At 43.5% G+C, this 19,356-nt stretch overlaps 1 protein-coding gene across 1 annotated transcript; it reads left to right on the forward strand.

Annotated features, from left to right (window-relative positions):
• The first annotated feature begins 2,642 nt into the window (after positions 1-2,642).
• On the forward strand, positions 2,643-15,128 carry LOC109470538 (guanylate cyclase soluble subunit beta-1-like). The gene is made up of 12 exons (XM_019769503.1): positions 2,643-2,717; positions 3,256-3,329; positions 8,824-8,924; positions 9,371-9,476; positions 9,994-10,195; positions 10,645-10,881; positions 11,430-11,680; positions 12,053-12,250; positions 12,717-12,954; positions 13,393-13,536; positions 13,963-14,117; positions 14,987-15,128. Exons 1-12 carry the CDS (start codon positions 2,643-2,645, stop codon positions 15,117-15,119), a joined length of 1,914 nt encoding a protein of 637 aa, XP_019625062.1. The 3' UTR covers positions 15,120-15,128.
• The last annotated feature ends 4,228 nt before the right edge of the window (positions 15,129-19,356 follow it).

The following is a 19,356-nucleotide window of genomic DNA, read 5'->3' on the forward strand; positions in this document are numbered from 1 at the left end:
TGCACATGATCGGCCAAAGCTTTCAAAAGTTTGTTCGTGGCATGTTTTTACAGAAGTATGGCGACCTTTGGACTCGCTAATCTCTTTGGGAGACGGGTCCTTTCACTGTGTCTTCCCGTCTGTATATTCAGCGATGGAATCTACCTTGACAAGTCGTCAGCCCGCTTCACTGTAGCCTGGGTGACAGACTGTTACCAGCGTCAGTACTCAGGCTGGCTCTTTGGATCCCGTAACCATGAATGCCATATTTGTCAGGTCCAGGATACAGGCTAGCTCCTCGACTCCAGGGCTAAACTACTGCCTGGATGCCAGACTGTTGCCAGGGCCAGTATAGACTAATAGAGACTAGCTCCTCGGTTCCAGGGCTAGCCTTGGTGCTAGACTGTTGCCAGGGTTAGTCTACAGGTCAGCTCCTCGACTCCAGGTCTAACCTGGGTGCCAAACTGTTGCCGGGGCTCAGTGTACAGAACAGCTTCTCGACTCTAGGGCTAGCCTGGGTGCCAAACTGAACATTACTACCGGCTAGCTCACGGCTACAGAGCTACAGGGTTAGCCTTGGTGCCAGACTGTTACCAGGGCAGTCTACAGGCTAGCTTCTCGGCTCCATGGCCAACCACCCAGTCACCAAGGAAATTTTTACCCTCAGTTATCCCTCAGTTTCTGAGCTGACTGGGGGATGGTTGAGACGGGGGGGTCTGTGTATTTCCCCGAAGAAATGTCTGGCACCCAGGCTACCTTCACCTAGGTTATCACAACTTTCAACCCAGCTGTTTTTCATGAGAGAACTCCGGTCCTGAACTCCTGTTTATTTACATCCAGGTCAACAAACGTGAATGATGAATCGGTACTTCACATCTCAAACGGTCTCTGTTAAGATTAGCTTAAACCATCAGCGGAGGGCAATGCTGATTTATTCATCCTGTAGGACCAAGTGTTTGGATATGCATACCACCTTTTAATAAGATTTACTGTAAGAGGGCCTGCATGCCCTTTTCAGTAGAGCGTAATCGGCCGTATTAATCCTACGTACAGCGTAGACGGACCGCTCTAATTCAACGTAGAGCGTAATTGGTGCATTTTGCGTAGAGCGTATTCGCCGTTTTAATTCTACGTAATGCGTTGTAGCCACTTGGAATTTATCGTAAAGCGTAATCGAGAGGCTTCCGTAATAAGTAGCCAGCTCTCAAAATTTATCGTAGAGCGTTCTTGGGACCCCCCCCATGCAGGCCCCCAGCGGTCTCTATGGAGTACTTGGATTAGTATCGTTAGTACAGAGAGCGGATATTCAGCTTATCGGGAGCCAACAGCTGTAAGTAATATTGCGGAAAAGTAGGTTAACGTCCGTCAGTATTTAGATCCTATGTTATTGGCTTTGGTCCGTAAGTAGACACTTCGCTTATAGTTTTCAAGAAAGTCTATGCTTAGGTTTTGACAAGAATATCAAACAAGAGGAATGCGTCTGTTTTACACTTGGATTTTGGTATGACATGTATACGAACACTGGGAATATATCTGTCAGCTTACTTTATCTATAAAGCAGGCTACAGTTACTTTTAGGTTCAGACACACAACACAAAAGCTCCCCTATCGATCTCCCTCGGAACTGCAGGAAGATGAACCGCACATGCATAAACAGGCGTCTGTAATTTCGACCTGCTTACGTCAATCGCGGCATCATCAGCGGGAGCGTCGTCCCCTGAATTCGGAATCAAGCGAAGCCCGGCCGCGGTGTGTGCTATAGCTAGCTGCAGCTAGCAGTAGCTCCTGATTCTGTCTGAGGGAAGAAAAAAATCCATATTCCGGGCCCAGCCTTTCAATCAGGGACACACACCGACACACGGCAGCACAGCGGCGCAACCAATCGCGGGCACCGCAGATGGTCCGAGCGCCGGCCGCTTGGAGGTGAGCTAGCGGACGGGGATCGACAACACACGTCAGACGATGTGATGTTTTCCACGTACCACCTCACTAGAAGATGTCCTGACGCCGTCCGATCCTCCTGCCTTGATCTATAACAGATACCTGCCTGCGTTTTTCCACAAAATGGTGAGTACTCATTCTCTTGTAGAAAATCAGTAGATGATGTGGACGAAGAAGGCTCCGGAAATATTGTAAACAGTGTGTGGGCGGGGTGTCCTCCTCTAGCTGATGCAGTCAACAACATCATTGCAGCATCCACGATTGCTGTGTAAGAGCAATGGGTAGAGAGAGGATGGTAATGCATGCAGCGCTGCTCTGTTTCCGTGGATTGTGATGTGAGCCATGCTATTAAATCTAGCGGTAATGAGGCTTGCTGTATCTAGCGACGTTCGTGCTTGTTTGTGTGTGAGAGAGAAAGCAAAAGAGAGAGTCACTTGGCTTCAAAACAAGCTCACTGACCTACATGTATACCGAACATAATGCAATTACTGCATACGCACAGTCCCTATTGCATTCGGATTGCCGGTTGTTAATGTTGACGAAATTGTGGCCAAATGTATCTAGATTTAGCAATTAAAGATAGTAAGTACTGATGATTATACTGTGCCTTTATAATACATGTAACGAAGTGGCATCTCAAAATGGATATCAGCTGTTGCAGGAGTATTGTTCATTTTTTCAATGGAGATCCCTGAAGGAGACATGAATACAAACAAGCCTGGATGCCAGACCGTTGCCAGGGCCTACATGTACAAGCCAACTCCGCGGCCTCCAGGACCAACATGCCCTCCAAGGAAGTACTGATCAATGGGCATGTTGGCCCTGGAGACGAAGAGCTGGCCTGAACCTAGGCCTTCGCAACAGTCTGGTATCCAGGCTATTACTACTAGTGGCTATTATTCCAACCCTCTTCTAGTACTGACTAGCCTGGACTCCATTCCTGTTACCTTTAGTTACGCCGCTTCTAACGGTCACTACGGCCCCGGACTGAAGCTAACAAGGCTGGACCCCAGGCTAAGTACTGACCCCTTCAATTCACCCGTGGCTTGACCTTTGATTCGGCGCCGGTGACCTGCGTGCCTATTGAACCCTTAAATCCCTGATCTCTCCTCCCCCTTTCTGATTAGCCTCCACCAGGTCTTTCTGAGGGAATACGGATCGTAGAATTCGGCAAAAAAGGAGGAAAATTGGCCAAAGGAGTCCGGCCAGGTAGTTTCTTTCTCTCCTCTGCACGGCAGAGGCATATATATTCTCCTATATATAGCCAGCGTAGTTAGTCTGGTAGAGACTATTGACTCCTTGATCCCTGATCTCTCTTCCCCCTTTCTGCTCCAGTACGGTTTCGTGAACCACGCTCTGGAACTCCTGGTGGTCAAGAACTTCGGAGAGGAGAAATGGGAGGAAATCAAGTACGTGGTGTGACGTTCATCGTTTTTAAATGATGATTTTTATTGATTTTTCAAGAAAAATACACAGATACAGTGAGCATGCTAGCAAGCCAGCCACAGGCAAAATATGCACAGATAATGTGATGACCATGCACAATAATAAAAGAGAACTTCAGCAATTTCAAATATGATGATAATGATAATAATAGAAATTTAGATTAACTGTAAAAACTGTTTATTCTTTTGAGTTTAATCTTTGTGTTGTCACGGTAAACATAGGCATGACATGGCGACGTTTGCAAAAAACAATAACTGTGTAATATCTATAGAAAACAGGTGGTTGAAACTTGGTTTTAAGAATCAATATTTGACCTGAATTTCACCAAAGATAATTGTAAAATAATTAGTCCATTTCATGTACGCACAGTAATAGCTATCAAACGGTTCTCGTAAATTGATGGTTATGAATTTATTCTTTTAGACTTCAGTTTTTAACAAGACTAGATAATTTTCATTATTTTAAGTTCAAAGGTTGCATCATAGACAGAGCATAGCTCGTAGTTTGTATATAACGATTTAGCCATACGCACATTTTTTTTATTTTTATTTTTTATACCAACATGTAATCACCAGACGTGGTGACGACACACTCAAGTTTTTTCAACTTATATTAATGCCGCCACCAACACGGGACAAATACATGACAGGACAATACTCATTTACACCTGAGCTAAGTGAGGAAAGCCGTGTAAAGTGCCTTTCCCAAGGGCACAAGATCGGTGGCATGTCAGGACTCGAACCCGGGACTCAAAGTTCCGAGTCGCGCACTCTGCCGCTACGCCACATGACCCCACCATACGCACATTAAGCAACAGGCGGTTTTGTCGACACAGCTAATGGCTATTCCTATGGGAAATCGACTTTCAACAGCAAGCATTCTGTAATGACTTTAATAGGGATGCTGTACAAACCATTGTGGAATACGAGCACTTAATTGCTTGCATTTTCAGAGTAAGAAAGACCGTTTTAAATACGCCAAAAAGCAGTTACTCATGCAACTGGATATGATTTTGAAAACGTCAGACGTTTCAGCTAGTATCCACTAGCTTTCGTCAGTGACTGAGAGACCAGAGGAGAAATGCAGGTTTATAAGCACAAACTATTGATTGATGTGGATGTCTAACCTTCATCGACGTACCGTTTTAAATACTTGGAAGAGAATTTCAGCGGTGGTCGCCCTTGTATATGTTTTATATATTTCATACAATATAATTACGTCAACATATTTAATCATGATATGTGATGCACGAATTGATACAACACAACGTCCGTATAGCTCAGATGCACCGTCGTTATTCGTTGTATACAAGGGGTCAAAGACAATCAAATAAACCAGAAATTAAGCTGCGGTCCACCTTTTGTTGTCACGGTTTACAGATGACAGACAAATTATCATCGATTTGACTTGCCTAGCCGCCAGCTTGTGTCTGTGATGCTGTTGTGTTATGATGGCAAAGGAATGGCCGTTATATCGGACTCATAGCGACGTTTGGACGTAGCCTCCGTAGCAGGCTTATAGAACTGGGGTTTGGTGGTCTTCGGCTGTTTTCTGATTAGCGCAGTGCAATCAGAAAATAGCACATAAAAGCTCCCAAAGACCATGAAGACCCCCCCCCCAAACCCCAGTTTTTGGCATGCTATGGAGGCTAGTTTGAACGTGACCATACGCCATCTTGTTATGGCGGCCAACTCATCGTAGATATCATCATATACACTGTGAATCTTATGTAAAGTCCCAGACTCATACGTCGTGCGAACGCAAATTAAGGACATTCTTGAGATACAAGATCGAATTTCGCTGCTTTAATACGTAAAAGGCTACCAGGGGCCCTTGTCGACTTGGGCTGTCATACCATGGAGGTAAAAAAAGACCTCCATGGTCATACACAGCCAGGTTGAGAATCGCAAGACATCAAAAACGTACGACGTGACCGCGCCACGGTTTGATCTACACTTTCATACTATCAAACGAGATCTTTTCCCAACTTCCTTACAGTTTCTAGGTGCTGGGCGCTTGGTTTAACTCAAAATGGATGATTTGACAGTCTGATGTTTACATGCATAACAAGCGTAGTTTGCGTAAGACTGCAGGAGCTGAGTGGTTGTATTGTGAAACAAAAAACCTTTGTGATCTGTTGTCGCTTCTATATCTAGAAAAACAAATCTTTAGTTCCCTTGAGTTTATTTAAATAGCAGAAATTGACAAAAAAATGCATATTTATTTGCTAGAGGAGTCAAGAGGCAGGATAATGCATGGTTACCGTTACTCCGACCAACCAAGTCCTTGCTTTGGGAATTTGACCTACATTTTTAACCAAATTTGAGTGTTTTCATTTTCAGTGCGAAAAGTCGATATGGCTCAAACATATCGAGTGTTATAGGTATTACATAAAATATCATGGTGCCATTTTCCCCCACTGTTTATGCTTTTTACAGAGAATACGCTGAAAGCGAATTCGACTTATTTTTAAACCATCTCACTCTCAATACCGTACTATAACATAGCCTTACACCCAGGCCTTAAAGCAGTACGCTTTAGCCGCTTCTGACAGCAAGGTACAAGGACTATGCACGGCCTTTCAACGCCTGTTAATATGGCTGTCTACGAGGCTGTAGATCCGTTGTCCCAGTTCCGTTCAAAGGAAGCCTTTCAACTGTCTCGCTACACCCAATACATCAGCAGGTCACATAGAGGTGAACCTATTGAAGAACGCGAGCTACTTGGAGTCAAAACGTAGCCTTCTGTGCAGGCCTCCGGGCGGAAATGTTCTGAATAAGGCAATCTTTATGATATTGACACGTACTACTTCACATTTGCACATTTCAATCAGTATTTCATATTTGGGTATTTAAAACTGCAGAAACAAGCCCCAAGATGAGTCCTGGGGGAGGTGCCCCCCAAATCAGCCAAGGGCCCTTCCAGTAACCATTTTCCATCAGAATGTTGGATATATTTGCTCCACGAGGGTCATTTCACATTGAAATAATGTGGTTTCAGCTCATAGAATATTGACTTCACTAGTATATTGACTTTGAAAAAGTGGGTTTAAAATTCCAAGCCCTAAAAACTGCACTGGATACCATTAAGACCTCTACAAAACACAGTACTTATCAAAACTCCCACCCGCCCGGAGGCCTGCACAGGAGGCTAGTCAAAACGTGCCATGAATTATTCCCCACACGCGCTGGAAAGCGTCAGGCGAGGTGTCAGGGGCACCGGGTTACAACAACAGGTCGGCGGGGGCAGGCAGGGGTTAGCCCCGCAGACAACCAGACTGTCGCCTCGGTGAGAGTTAGCGAGCCCGGAAACATCCCAGAGTAACTCACTCGCGGCAATCCGTCAAGCTGTCACCGCCGCTGGATGGAAATTTAGGGGTTGATTCTTCGTTGGTAAATTGTCGGACGTGTGTGAGTAAACTGCTGTCAAGTTAGCCGTGGTCGAAAACGTTGATAGGGAGTCTCGAAAATGTCAAACATGTTCTTTACTTTAGATGACCGTGGTTGTCTGATGTTAACCATTTACTGGTACATTTGAGAAAAATAAGTAGTTTCCAGTTTTCAAAATCACGACGTTGGACATTGAGGTCTTATTTCTACATGTACCCATTTATTTCTACATTTTGACATCAATGAATGACCCCATTCACTCATTATCTTCTGTTCTGTGTTGAAAATGTTACCATCAACGATACTTACCAATTTTCATATTCTAATACAAATTTGCGTCGATGAAGGTTATATTATACATCGAGGTAATAAGAGACTCGTCTAGTCACTGGTGTCATGATGAAAAGTAGTAGATTCTACTCGAAACGTCTGGCAGTTTTCAAAATCTATCCAGCAGCTTGTCGATGTGTAAATGTTTTCTTGCGTAATACAAATTTGGTAGTCTCCACCAGACTCCTTTTGAAGGCTGAATGAATAGTAGAAATCGGCCTAAAAGGGCCAATATATCGAACTATAATTGACCAGAGAAGGTAGCCGGCCAGAGAAGCTCCATTGCCTACACGTGCAGCCTGCAAAAGGAGTCTGGTGGAGACTACAACTTTGGAAGTTTGGTATCGCACGATACGTATAGTACGCTGGCGTTTGAAAAACGGTTCTTGTTCAACTCTATCGACATTTGTCTGTAGTTATAACTGATCTCCCGCTAACGGCCCTCTTCAGGCCGAGTTACTCTTTCTGCTAGGCCATGTTGATTTGATTATATGGATGACATCCTCCGGGAGCCCCAAAACTGATGCGCGCGTGCGAATAAAAAAAAATGTTTTGCAAAAAAAAAAGTTGTTTTCATTATGAAATCTACGTGGTCATGAGGGTTGAACAAATGGGACAGAATATGGTTTGGCGAATAATCTACTCTTCAAGTTCATTTCCTTACAATTTCGTCTTTTTTCGTTTGATTTTGGCATTCTACGACATTGGTATAGTTTTTACTTATTTTTTTGTAACTTACGGTATTATTTTGCTCATTTTGCAACTGTTTTGTACGATTTACAGTATGGTTGAAAACTTTTTTTTTTTTGGAAACGGCCGAAAATTCATGCGCGCGCGGATGTCATCCATATAATCAAATCAACATGGCCTTAGGTGAAAACACGACATGTTGTTGTTACCAGACACGCGGAATGTTGTAACATGTCGGCAGAACTTCACCTCTAGTGATGGACGACGCAGTAATGCACCAGTGATAAACTCACTGTCTGGTCCTGGGGGAGGATTTGTAGGGCTTGAAATTCATTTTTGGGAATAGGTGCACTGGTGCACCTAACCTAAAAATTTGGGTGCACAAAAAACTTTTGCGGTGCACCATGTATAAGATAAAACATGTAAAGATATACCATGTATAAGATAAAAAAAAGTAGAATGTCGGCAAAACTTAATTATGTTTAATTTCTAAAGAAAAGTACTATGGGAAAGATTTTATTATTTTTCTGACACTTAGATGTTAAGAATATGCTGTACACTACTATACAGTGGACATCTTTACATACGTAAATTACGGAAATATTTGGGTACACTGGTGCACCCACAGAAAAGAAATTGGGTGCACAGCTCCAAATCTGGGTGCACTAAGGTGCACATGCACCCATGCCAGTATTTCGAGCCCTGTTTTGTATAGATGGCCTGAAATTCCGGCTGGCGTACTGAGTGTCAGGACGCCTGTTATGTCAATACTAGACAGACACCTACAGTTTACGTCCCTGCCAGTTTTAGTATTTGTTTGTTGACCCAATCAGCGCACGCTAAGTGTACGTGACGTCATGGTGACGACATACGTGATGGGCATGTATGTAGCAAGAGGACTGTGGTATGTTAAGTGCTAGAATGAGTCTAAAAATAGAAATTTCTTTTGAGAATGAACACTGTCGTAATAGGTTTTGCAAAACAACACTTTCATAAAAGAATAAACTATATAGTTCTTTTAATTATATTGTGTTTTTATCATCTATAGAAGAGAAGCTGGAGTCGACATTGACGGCCAATTCCTTGTCCGGCAAATATACGGGGATGACAAGACATACGACTTGGTGGGGGCGGCAACCAAGATCTTACGTAAGTCTGCAGTTCTCCTACACATCGCAAGGCTGCGCCCATGTACGGTGTTTCTATGCCCGTGGTGCTGAAAGCCACAGATACTGCTGAGAATTTCGATATCCTGGATAAGGTCGATGACATGGACCAAATGTCTGTCACCATGGTAACTGGTGCTGTAGCAGACACTCAATGGTGTTGGATTACATTATTGTAGCAAGTGGCAGGACAGAGCTGGAGGGTCTGGTCACCATATATATATAACTCATGTATTTGTCTGTATATCTACATGCTGTTTTAGACCTTACGAAAGTCGCTGTACTTTTGTTGTGTCAATTAAGCTCTGTATAAATGTGTTTGAGTGAGAATTAACAGTGTAGTAGTTTGTAAAGCTAGATCATGTAAAGGTAAACATTATTTGATAACTTGAATATTTTACCTCTCGTTCTTAATTTTTGTTCCTTCAGAGATCGATGCCAACTCGATCCTGGAGCTGTTTGGAGCGCTGTTCTTTGAGTTCTGTCAGGAATCGGGTTACGACAAGATCCTAGCTGTGTTGGGGGCAAACATTAGGTACGCATCACCCAAAATGATTGATCTATTGACTGATCGATTGATATATTGACTTATTGATTAATTAAATGTTTGATCTATTGATTGATTGATTAATCTAGATAATGTCTAAGAACAGCTATTTACCCTTAAGAGTTGAAGTAGAATTCCTCCTTATAGATTATCTTGCAACAAGGAATCATGCATAAGATTTCAGACTTCCGTGAAATGTTTGAGGTTTTCCTGGAAACCTCATACCACATCTCACCACCCGTGACATACCCAGGCCACAACCCTGTCAATCAACTGAAACCTGTCCTGGATTTCATTGGTTGGATCTTTTTCCCCTTCCACAGAGATTTCCTACAGAACCTGGATGCCCTACATGACCATTTGGGTACCATCTATCCGGGCATGCGAGCTCCGTCTTTCCGGTGTACAACACAGGAGGACGGCACCCAAAACAATACTTCTGTGAAGTTCTGTCCTCAATTTCAATGGTCAAATCTTCACGGTCAAATTTTCCTCGCTTTCACAGAGATTTCCTACAGAACCTAGACGCCCTGCATGACCACCTGGGTACCATCTACCCCGGCATGCGGGCCCCGTCATTCCGGTGTACAACCCAGGAGGACGGCACCCTGATTCTCCACTACTACTCCGAACGGGAGGGGCTGGAACACATCGTCATCGGCATCGTCAAAACTGTGGCCAAGAAACTACACAATGCTGAGGTGGATGTAAGTTGACATTCTATCTTTCTAGAGGTATTTAAAAAAACAGGTTCTGCTGCAGTACCATAAAAAGTCACCAGGGGTGCATAGCACATGGTCATCAGTATAGTCAACACTGTGGCCAAGAAACTACATAACGTGGGCATAATCTTTCTTGAGATACCAAAAACTAGGAGATTATGTTGCAGTATTATAGAAAATCACTTGGTGGTGCATAATTGAACCAACATAACATCAATGTGGACATTAAGTGTTACCTCTATTCTTTCTAGAGATATGAGAACCAAAATGTTATGCTGCAGTATCATAGAATTACTTACTTACTAGGGCTGCATGATTGTCCCTTCTTTGCCATAACCAACTCGTGATCTAACGTACATCTATAAATGTACTCGAAGTATTCAAGGAGCACAGAACAGCCCCTTCCTCAACATTTCTCTTTGCTCCCCCTCCAGGTTCAGATCATCCAGAGAAAAAGCGAGGAGTCTGACCACGTCAAGTTCGCCATCTTGGAAAAGGAGGATGTCAGACGATGTTCTGCCAATGACCTCGACATCTTCGACGTGGGACTTTCGCGGGAACCAAAGATCAGCCCCGCGACGTTCTGCCGAGCGTTCCCCTTCCACGTCATGTTCGACCGTAACCTGGTCATACAGCAGGCAGGGACATCAATCAGCCGAGTTATTCCTCAGGTAGGTTTGCTCATGGCCCAAGCAAGGAGCTCCTTAAATTGGGACTCCAAGGTTTCATTCAAAAGCCCCACTGCACTACCAAACAAGCCACTAGGGGGGTCAAACATACTAGTACACCACTCATCTCATATGTCCCAAAAACAAAGGGTTGGAAATCCATGTTTTTTGTTAATTTGTAATATGGGACTGAATAGCAAATTTCTTTATTTAAAAATGTCCGTCTGTCATCTGGCTTTACTGTGCACTTAAGCTAGGTGTTACACCAACCTGATGAAATTATTCATGGATGTAACCTGGGGGCATTTAGCGCATTTGTCATGTATATCTGGCCAAAGTTTTCACTTATGCATTGAGAGATTACTAAAAGCACTTTGCTCCTCCCCAGATCTGCCTCCAAGAGTGTAAGGTGTGTGACCTGTTCGACATGGTCCGGCCTCACATCAAGTTTGCCTTTAACTGGTCACAAGTTAGACAAAAGACTTCCCTTATTGTGTACATCGCTTTGAAAATAAATACTAAAAGCATTGTTTTTTTTTGCTCCTACCCAGATCTGCCTCCAAGAGTGTAAGGTGTGTGACCTGTTCGACATGGTCCGGCCGCACATCAAGTTTGCCTTCAACTCCATCACGAGTCACATCAACACGGTGTTCGTGCTGCGGACCAAGGAGGGCCTCATCGACATATCGTCGGGCGTGTCCCGCGACAAGCTGATCGGGAACGAGTCTTCTCGCATGCGGCTGAAGGGACAGATGATCTACGTAGAGGAGTCTGATTGGATGCTGTTTCTCTGCTCCCCAAGGTATGGTTGGTAATGGTAAAAAAAATGTATGGACATACTATGCCTGCGTGAAAGCCGCAATGTATTGTGCATGGTGCTTCATAAGAACGTCTCATTTAAGGTCGTATTTGCGTCTTTGACAATGGCACCTCATCTACAGTTTTCGAATGTTGTGTCGGAAAAACTGTCGACTGCAACAGGCAGAATGCTGTTCGGCAACATGGACTAAATATCCAACAAAAAACTGTAAAGAATCTGGGTTCCGTGCACGCACAATACGTTTTGCCACTGTACCTGTAACACGTAAGAATTTGGCAAATGCCCACTCAGCGTGTGTCTCACCACCAATGGAGGACCACATCATGTTCTATAATTGACTGTAACAATTTTCAGTGTGATGAACCTGGATGACCTGAACCGGCGTGGCCTGTACCTGTCGGACATCCCGCTGCACGACGCGACTCGGGACCTGGTGCTTCTCTCGGAGCAGTTTGAGGCAGAGTACAAGCTGACACAGAAGCTGGAGATCCTGACAGACAAGCTGCAGCAGACATACCGGGAACTGGAGGATGAAAAGAAGAAGACTGACAGGTCAGGCATTACATCCTCAGGAGCAGAATTCATGTGGTCTCGTGGTAAGAATCTGAAGGTCCTGGAAGGCCCCACTGCTGTGTCCTTGGAAACGGACTTGTTATGTTTATCTTCGGAGAGGAAAAAATACATTGTTTTGCTCTGTTTCCTTCTTCTTCTCCAAACACATATTAAGGCCAATGACCTGCACCAGATATCTGTTACCATGGTAACTGGTGCTGTAGCAGACACCCTGTGGAGTCAGATTACATTATGTAGCAAGTGACATGGAGGGGCTGGTCTCCATATAAATACATGACATTGTATAAATGTGTTTGAGTAACTGGGCAGTAGTTTGTTCGGCACAGAACATGTAAATGTTATGCATGGCAACGCTACGCCTTGCAAATATTACATTTCTTTTCTTCAGAATAAGATACATTTTATACATGGTACTTATTTTGCACCTGTTTCTGACCTGCTCCAGACTGCTGTACTCCATCCTGCCCATCTCCGTGGCGACAGAGCTCCGTCACCACCGCCCTGTCCCCGCCCGGCGCTTCGACAACGTCACGCTGCTCTTCAGCGGCATCGTCGGCTTCAACTGCTTCTGCAAGCGGAACGCCTCCGCAACCGGCGCCATGAAGATCGTCAAGCTGCTCAACGACATCTACACGCGCTTCGACGACCTCACCGACCCCAAGAAGAACCCGAGCGTTTACAAGGTGGATTATTGACCCTCTTGGAATGATGGGCCAAAATTTCGTCTTTGTGGTAGAGCAAAGATTTACCACATTTGTACCACATTTACCACTTTTGAAAATGCAAACCAGACTGTAAGGTTTGAACCACTCATACCTCGATAGACACCTATACTGCCTATACTTTTCAACAAGTGTAGAGGAATCTAACCGAAGCTAGGTACTCATTTTCACCTGAGTAGTCAGAGGAAATAGGTGTCAAGTACATTTCTCAAGGATACAGCATTGAGGCCTGCCAGAGATTCGAGCCCAGAACCTTCAGATTCTGAGCAGAGTCAACAATGGCAAACATCCTTAACCACAAGGCCACCTTGCCACCTGTGACTGAGTTTGTATCCTCCTTGCCATGACAGTAGAGAACAGTTTAGTTACTTGTTTTTTTTTTATTGTTTCTCCCTGCAGGTTGAGACAGTAGGAGATAAGTACATGGCTGTGAGCGGGTTACCGGAGCCGTGTGTTGACCACGCCCGCTGTATCGCCCGTCTGGCGCTGGACATGATGGACATCAGTCACCAGTGTAAACAGGAGGACATGGAGGGAGTACAGGTACGGCAAAACAGAAAATAAACATTCACATTCACCTACATGTATAATATAAACCAAGTACATTGGCCAGGTTTGGTGCAGGTAGACATCAGAAATACGAGTGCAGGCACAGCTTTACTTTGTGACAGCTTTACTAACTTGTGATATTTTAAGCTCTGTTAGTATAGTCCTTTAAGTTTAAGTCTACCTCTTGCTCTTGAGCTGAAGTAGTGAAACATAGGCCATGGTGTAATACCAAAGTAAGATATATCATACAATTGTATGACATTCTATGACATAGTTCAATATGGCATTTCCCCATGATCATATGATACTTCCAATACATTCACAGATACTCAAGACACTTCCCAGTCTAAAATCTGCAATTTCTTGTACTTTGTATCTAAGTTTATTGATGACATCACCATCTCATTGGTCTCCTCCCAGATCACCATCGGTATCCACAGCGGGGAGGTGGTTGCTGGGGTCATAGGTCAGCGCATGCCGCGGTACTGTTTGTTCGGGAACACGGTCAACCTGACCAGCCGGACTGAGACCACGGGGGTCAAGGGGCACATCAACGTGTCCGAGTACGCTTACAGGTGAGATATGTTAAGTTATCTAACTTAGTGCATTTGTCCCATGTAGGGTGTGAATATGCAATAAAGTTCATTTTCATTATAACCTTGTTCAGTGCCAAGAACAGGTATGTTTACCTGTGTGTGGATGGTGTTCAGCACCAAGGACAGGTGTTTTTACCTGTGTGACTGTGTGTGTGTGTCTTAGAACACTTACAGGTGAGATACAACCATGTTCAGCACCAAGGGCAGGTGTGTTTGCTTGTGTGTGGATGGTGTTTAGCACCAAGGACAGGTACTTTTGCTTGTGTGTGGATGGTGTTTAGCATTAGGGACAGGGGTGCTGGTGTGTGGATTTTGTTCAGCACCAAGGACAGGTGTGTTTGCCTGTATTCGGATGGTGTTCAGCTATAGGGACAGGGGTGTTTGTGAGTGGATGGTGTTCAGCACCAAGGACAGGCATGTTTACGTGTGTGTGGATGGTGTTCAGCACCAAGGACAGGTGTGTTTGCCTGTGTGTGGATAGTGTTCAGCACCAAGGACAGGTATGTTTACCTGTGTGTGGATGGTGTCCAGCACCAAGGACAGGTGTGTTTGCCTGTGTGTGGATGGTATTCAACACCAAGGACAGGTGTGTTTGGATGGTATTCAGCTATAGGGACAGGGTTGTTTGTGTGTGGATGGTGTTCAGCACCAAGGACAGGCGCGTTCACCTGTGTGTGTGTGTGTGGGTGGGTGTGTGTGTGTGTGTGTGTGTGTGGGTGGGTGTGGGTGTGTGTGGGTGTGTATGGGGGGGATGGTGTTCAGCACCAAGGACAGGCATGTTTTCCTGTGGCTAATTCTTGATCATAATGCAAAGTACACATCTACATGTATAACCCTTGTTTCTACAGAGCTCTGATGCAGCCAGAATGCCATGACCCTGCTTTCCGGTTCGACTATCGGGGACCGGTGCAGATGAAGGGTAAGAAGGAGCCCATGGAGTGCTGGCTACTCGCGAGGAGGTCTCGTGAGACTGTCGTGTGAACTGCCGAGATCTTGTGAGACTATTGGGCAAACTGTTGAGATGTCGCTAGACTGTCCTGTGATCTGTCAAGATTTCACAAGAATTGTATAAACTGTTGAGATGTATTGAGAGTGTTGTGTGAACTGTCTAGATCTCACAAGACTGTCGAGCTCTCATGAGACTTGTGTAAACAGGTGAGATCTCTGTTGGGTAAACTATAAAGATCTTGTAAGACTGTTGTTTGAACTGTTAAAATCTTGCAAGACTGTTGTTTCAACTGTTGAAATCTCGCATAAACTGCTGAAATCGTGTGAACCAACATCATGTGTAAACCAGTACAGTGTTAGAGTAAAAGTCCCAAATGATTCTGTACTCACAGATGATAACCTGTTGTTTGTGCACATTCTGTAAATTAATAGATGCTAACTATGAAAAGTTATGTTATATATAAAATAGATAAACACGTGTATCAACAAATATATGGATTTTATTTTACTGAGTAAGATCTATATGTATAGGAACACAATAAATGAGCAGTTAGATCTACGTACTTAGTATATTTCTAGTAGACTGTATCAAGTATCCTGTGTCTTCTATGTTGATTTGATGGAAGCTGGCCAAGTGTCCATTTTGTATGGGATACTTGCAACATGTCCGATTCTAACTGTACTGTGTTATACAAGTTTGTTTGTTTGGCTTTAAACCTCCAAAGACCAGTGCCAATGTTCAAAATGTTAAGTATTTATGGATACAGATAAGCTTAGTAATGTTACTTAATCATCTTTGTCCTGATAATTGTCTACATGTGATCTTATATGTGCACCTGTAACATAAAAAAAGATAGGAAAGGACAAGTTATTATGTTTTAAATGTGCACTATACATTGGTAATGTAGATATTTCCTGATATTACTGTTATTTGAAGTTATCAGCACTTTTACCTGTTTGTAACAATGTCAAGTTTGATCTTCAAGAACATCAGTGAATGTAAGGTGTATGTTTCGGACATGGAGAACGAAAGAACCAACTGTACTTAGCTGTATCTGCCTGACACCAGTGTGTAATATTGACTGCGTATGTACATGTATATACTGTAGTAAGCCATATCTTTGTTGTATCATGACTGGGAAAGTGAAGTGTACATTCTAATTGTAACAGAGTTTGTACATTAAAAAGTGGAACGAGTTTAACTTTGTTCAGTCATTGTATTTGCTTATGCAATTGCACCCACTAGCCAGCCTTGCATGCTACCAGTATTCAGTTAATTTCTGCTATTGTAAAGCCTATAGTAGAGACTGACCAATTGCAAGTCATTGCTTTATTGCGATTCGACAAATTCGTTTAAGAAATAGAATAGCACTTACATATACCCTTTCAATGGTTTCCACGCATACCAATAGTAACTTATATGTATGGTGCATTTCTTACACCAATCACTAGGAGTCGCTTTTGCACTATTCGCACGCACAGTGTTGTGCAACTGTAATTTTACACCGCGAAGTTGCGAACTGATAGATATTATTTGCAGTGTATCAGTGGAATCGTACGCGCCTTGTAATTTCAACTACACCATTTCGTCCCTGTTTCTTCTAAAAAATTCTCCGTCGCTGCACAGTGTCTTCACATGTATAGTTACGACTCGCCTTACATCGCTTAATATAATATCGCCATAATACCCCCCTTCACGCAGATCCAGGACGTCCGAAACAAACATAGAAGCATGAAGAAGGGAATGAAAGAAAGTTTCCCTCCCTCACCTTTCATATAAACATGAAACGTCTTCTTCCTGTCCGCCATCTTGGATTTGGAATTCCCGCCTGGAGGTGCGGTGCATCATGGGAGAAACTTGTTAGTCCGTTGCTAATCGGTTTATGTCAAATTTTTTTATTAGACAAATTGTTGATAATCGCTAGCAAGCGAAGATTTCAAACATAAGGTAAGTGCTTTGGGTTTTGGGGTTTGTTTGTTTATTTATGTGTATTGGAACTGCATGGTGTAATTTTATTGTGTTTAACACCATACGACAGTTCCCACTGGGAAGCGAAACTGCCAAATTCACAAGTAAACCACCCAAAACAATACTAGTGGCTCCACCGAAAAGTGTATATAAATGGATGTTCGGCATAATACCTCAGTAGCAAGTAGTTGCAGTACTTCCTTAAATCGCTGCGAGTCTCTTTTGACACGCAACAGGGGATGTAGAGTTGTGTCGGCAGCATTTTGAAACGTAGTAAATGATGAACGTATGATCCATTATAACCTCTACAAGGCTTCGGAAGGCGGCTGTAAAGAGTAGAAATTGGTCGAATAGAGATTAACATATGCCAGGGGAGTTGGTCTGCTGGAGAGTAGTCTATATTCGGGTGCGGCAGACTGTACTCTCTAGCTAACCAACTCCCCTGGCATATGTTATCCTCTATTATTTGGCCAATTTCTACTCTTTCCAGCCTCCCGAAGCCCAGTATAGGCTAGGCGTAGAAGTATTTGGTACAGATTTGCGTGTATAATGATGATTGAATCGTATTTTATTCCCCACAAACCCTGTCCTGTAGATTCTTGAGAGTTATTCTGAGTAGCCTCTACCAGGCTCCGCGGATCGCTGGAAAAATAGTAGAAATTGGCCGAAATAAAGGGATAGTATACCAGAGAAGATCCAGGGCCATAGAAGCTCAAATTGGATCTTCTATGGCTCGGGATCTTTTATTTATCCCTTTATTTCGGCCAATTTCTACTATTTTTCCAGCGATCCGCGGAGCCTGGTAGAGGCTAATTCTGAGTTCTTATCTCATTAACAAATCCGAGTCAGGAATCAGAACCACCTGTTCTCAACCTGCGAGCTCCCAAACGTCAAACTCTCAACCGGAAGTACAGCAGACACCAGAGGCCACAGCTAATAAAACATGTTCATTGGCTGTTTTCATGATCTGTTTGTTTACTCTATGGAGACGTCCCGTTTTTTGTGGCCCAGATTTACATCTAGTTTAATCCACCACAGTCTCTCCTGAATAAAGAGACTCTTTTTACACAACCAAGTCTTTTATTCAGCCGACGTTTCGGTGACCGTCTGTCACCTTCCTCAGGGCAATTCTGACTGCACATTGCATTACAGCAATTGGTTGTGTAAAAATAGTCACTTTACTTAGTGTCTTACCAACCTGATGAAACATTTCACTTATATGGGGCACAGTCTCTCCTGAAATAGTGACGAACACCAACTACTTTTCGGGTCTAGCATTCCAACAAGTGTCAGATCTTCGATGTTTGGTAAGCTGAAAATGCTGACTCGTGATTTTCCAAAAATTGTCGCCTTAGGGATTGGTAGTTATGTCTATTAAAAGATATTTATATGCGATTTCCTGGTCAAAGCTTGGTGTGTAAAGCGTTGTGGTTTGTAACTTAAAGTGTACACCAGTATCTTTCATGATCTTTTATCGATAAACTTCATGAAATTAAGGAAATTTAAGGCCGTGTCTTTCCCCGGCAATGTATGTTTAAAACTGTAAAAAAAAACAATAAAACACCCATAAAATTTATTCCAAATCAGTGAGTACTAGTCCGCGTTTCTTTGGTAAAATTAGTTAGCTTCACAATTTACCAACGCTGGAAGCTAACGCGAAATTTAAACGAGACTGTGTTGGTCTGATTTTAGAATCCCTGGTATCTTAAAGGCTTCGAAATTACACAACGGTAGAGACAAAATATCAACCTCTCAGTAGACAGACCCAAAATCCTTTTTAGGAAATATCTCCACCTTTCCGTCCGCGTAAATCTTTTAAAATCCCTGACAAAGCCCAAACCCAAACCTCGTCTAGCGTACGGGGAATATTCGGTACCGAAAGTCGCTGTTTTGTGCAAAAATTGCATCCGCGTCCGGAGCGTTTTAAACTAGCCTTTACCAGGCTTCGGGAGGTGGCTGGAAAGAGTAGGAATTGGCCAAATAGATAGATAACATGTTTTTATTACAAGTTACAAGTTTATTAAAAGTCCAAAGGAGCTCGCGGGCAAAAATTGCCCAAATTACGTCCTGGTTACATAATGTTGGGAGAGATGGTCCGCTAGAGAGTAAAGTGTGCGGCAAACTGTACTCTCCAGCGGACCGACTCTCCCGGCATGTTATCTCTCTCTATTTGGCCGATTTCTACTCTTTCCAGCCGCCTCCGGAAGCCTGGTAGAGGCTAGTTTAAAACAGCATCAGCGACCTCCGAGACTTTTCAAACCATATTCTCTCTAGCCTCTACCAGGCACCGCGGTTCGCTGG

The sequence above is a fragment of the Branchiostoma belcheri genome, unplaced genomic scaffold (genome assembly GCF_001625305.1).
Source record: "Branchiostoma belcheri isolate BF01 breed outbred unplaced genomic scaffold, Haploidv18h27 scaffold23, whole genome shotgun sequence".
In the NCBI taxonomy this organism is placed as follows: domain Eukaryota; kingdom Metazoa; phylum Chordata; class Leptocardii; order Amphioxiformes; family Branchiostomatidae; genus Branchiostoma; species Branchiostoma belcheri.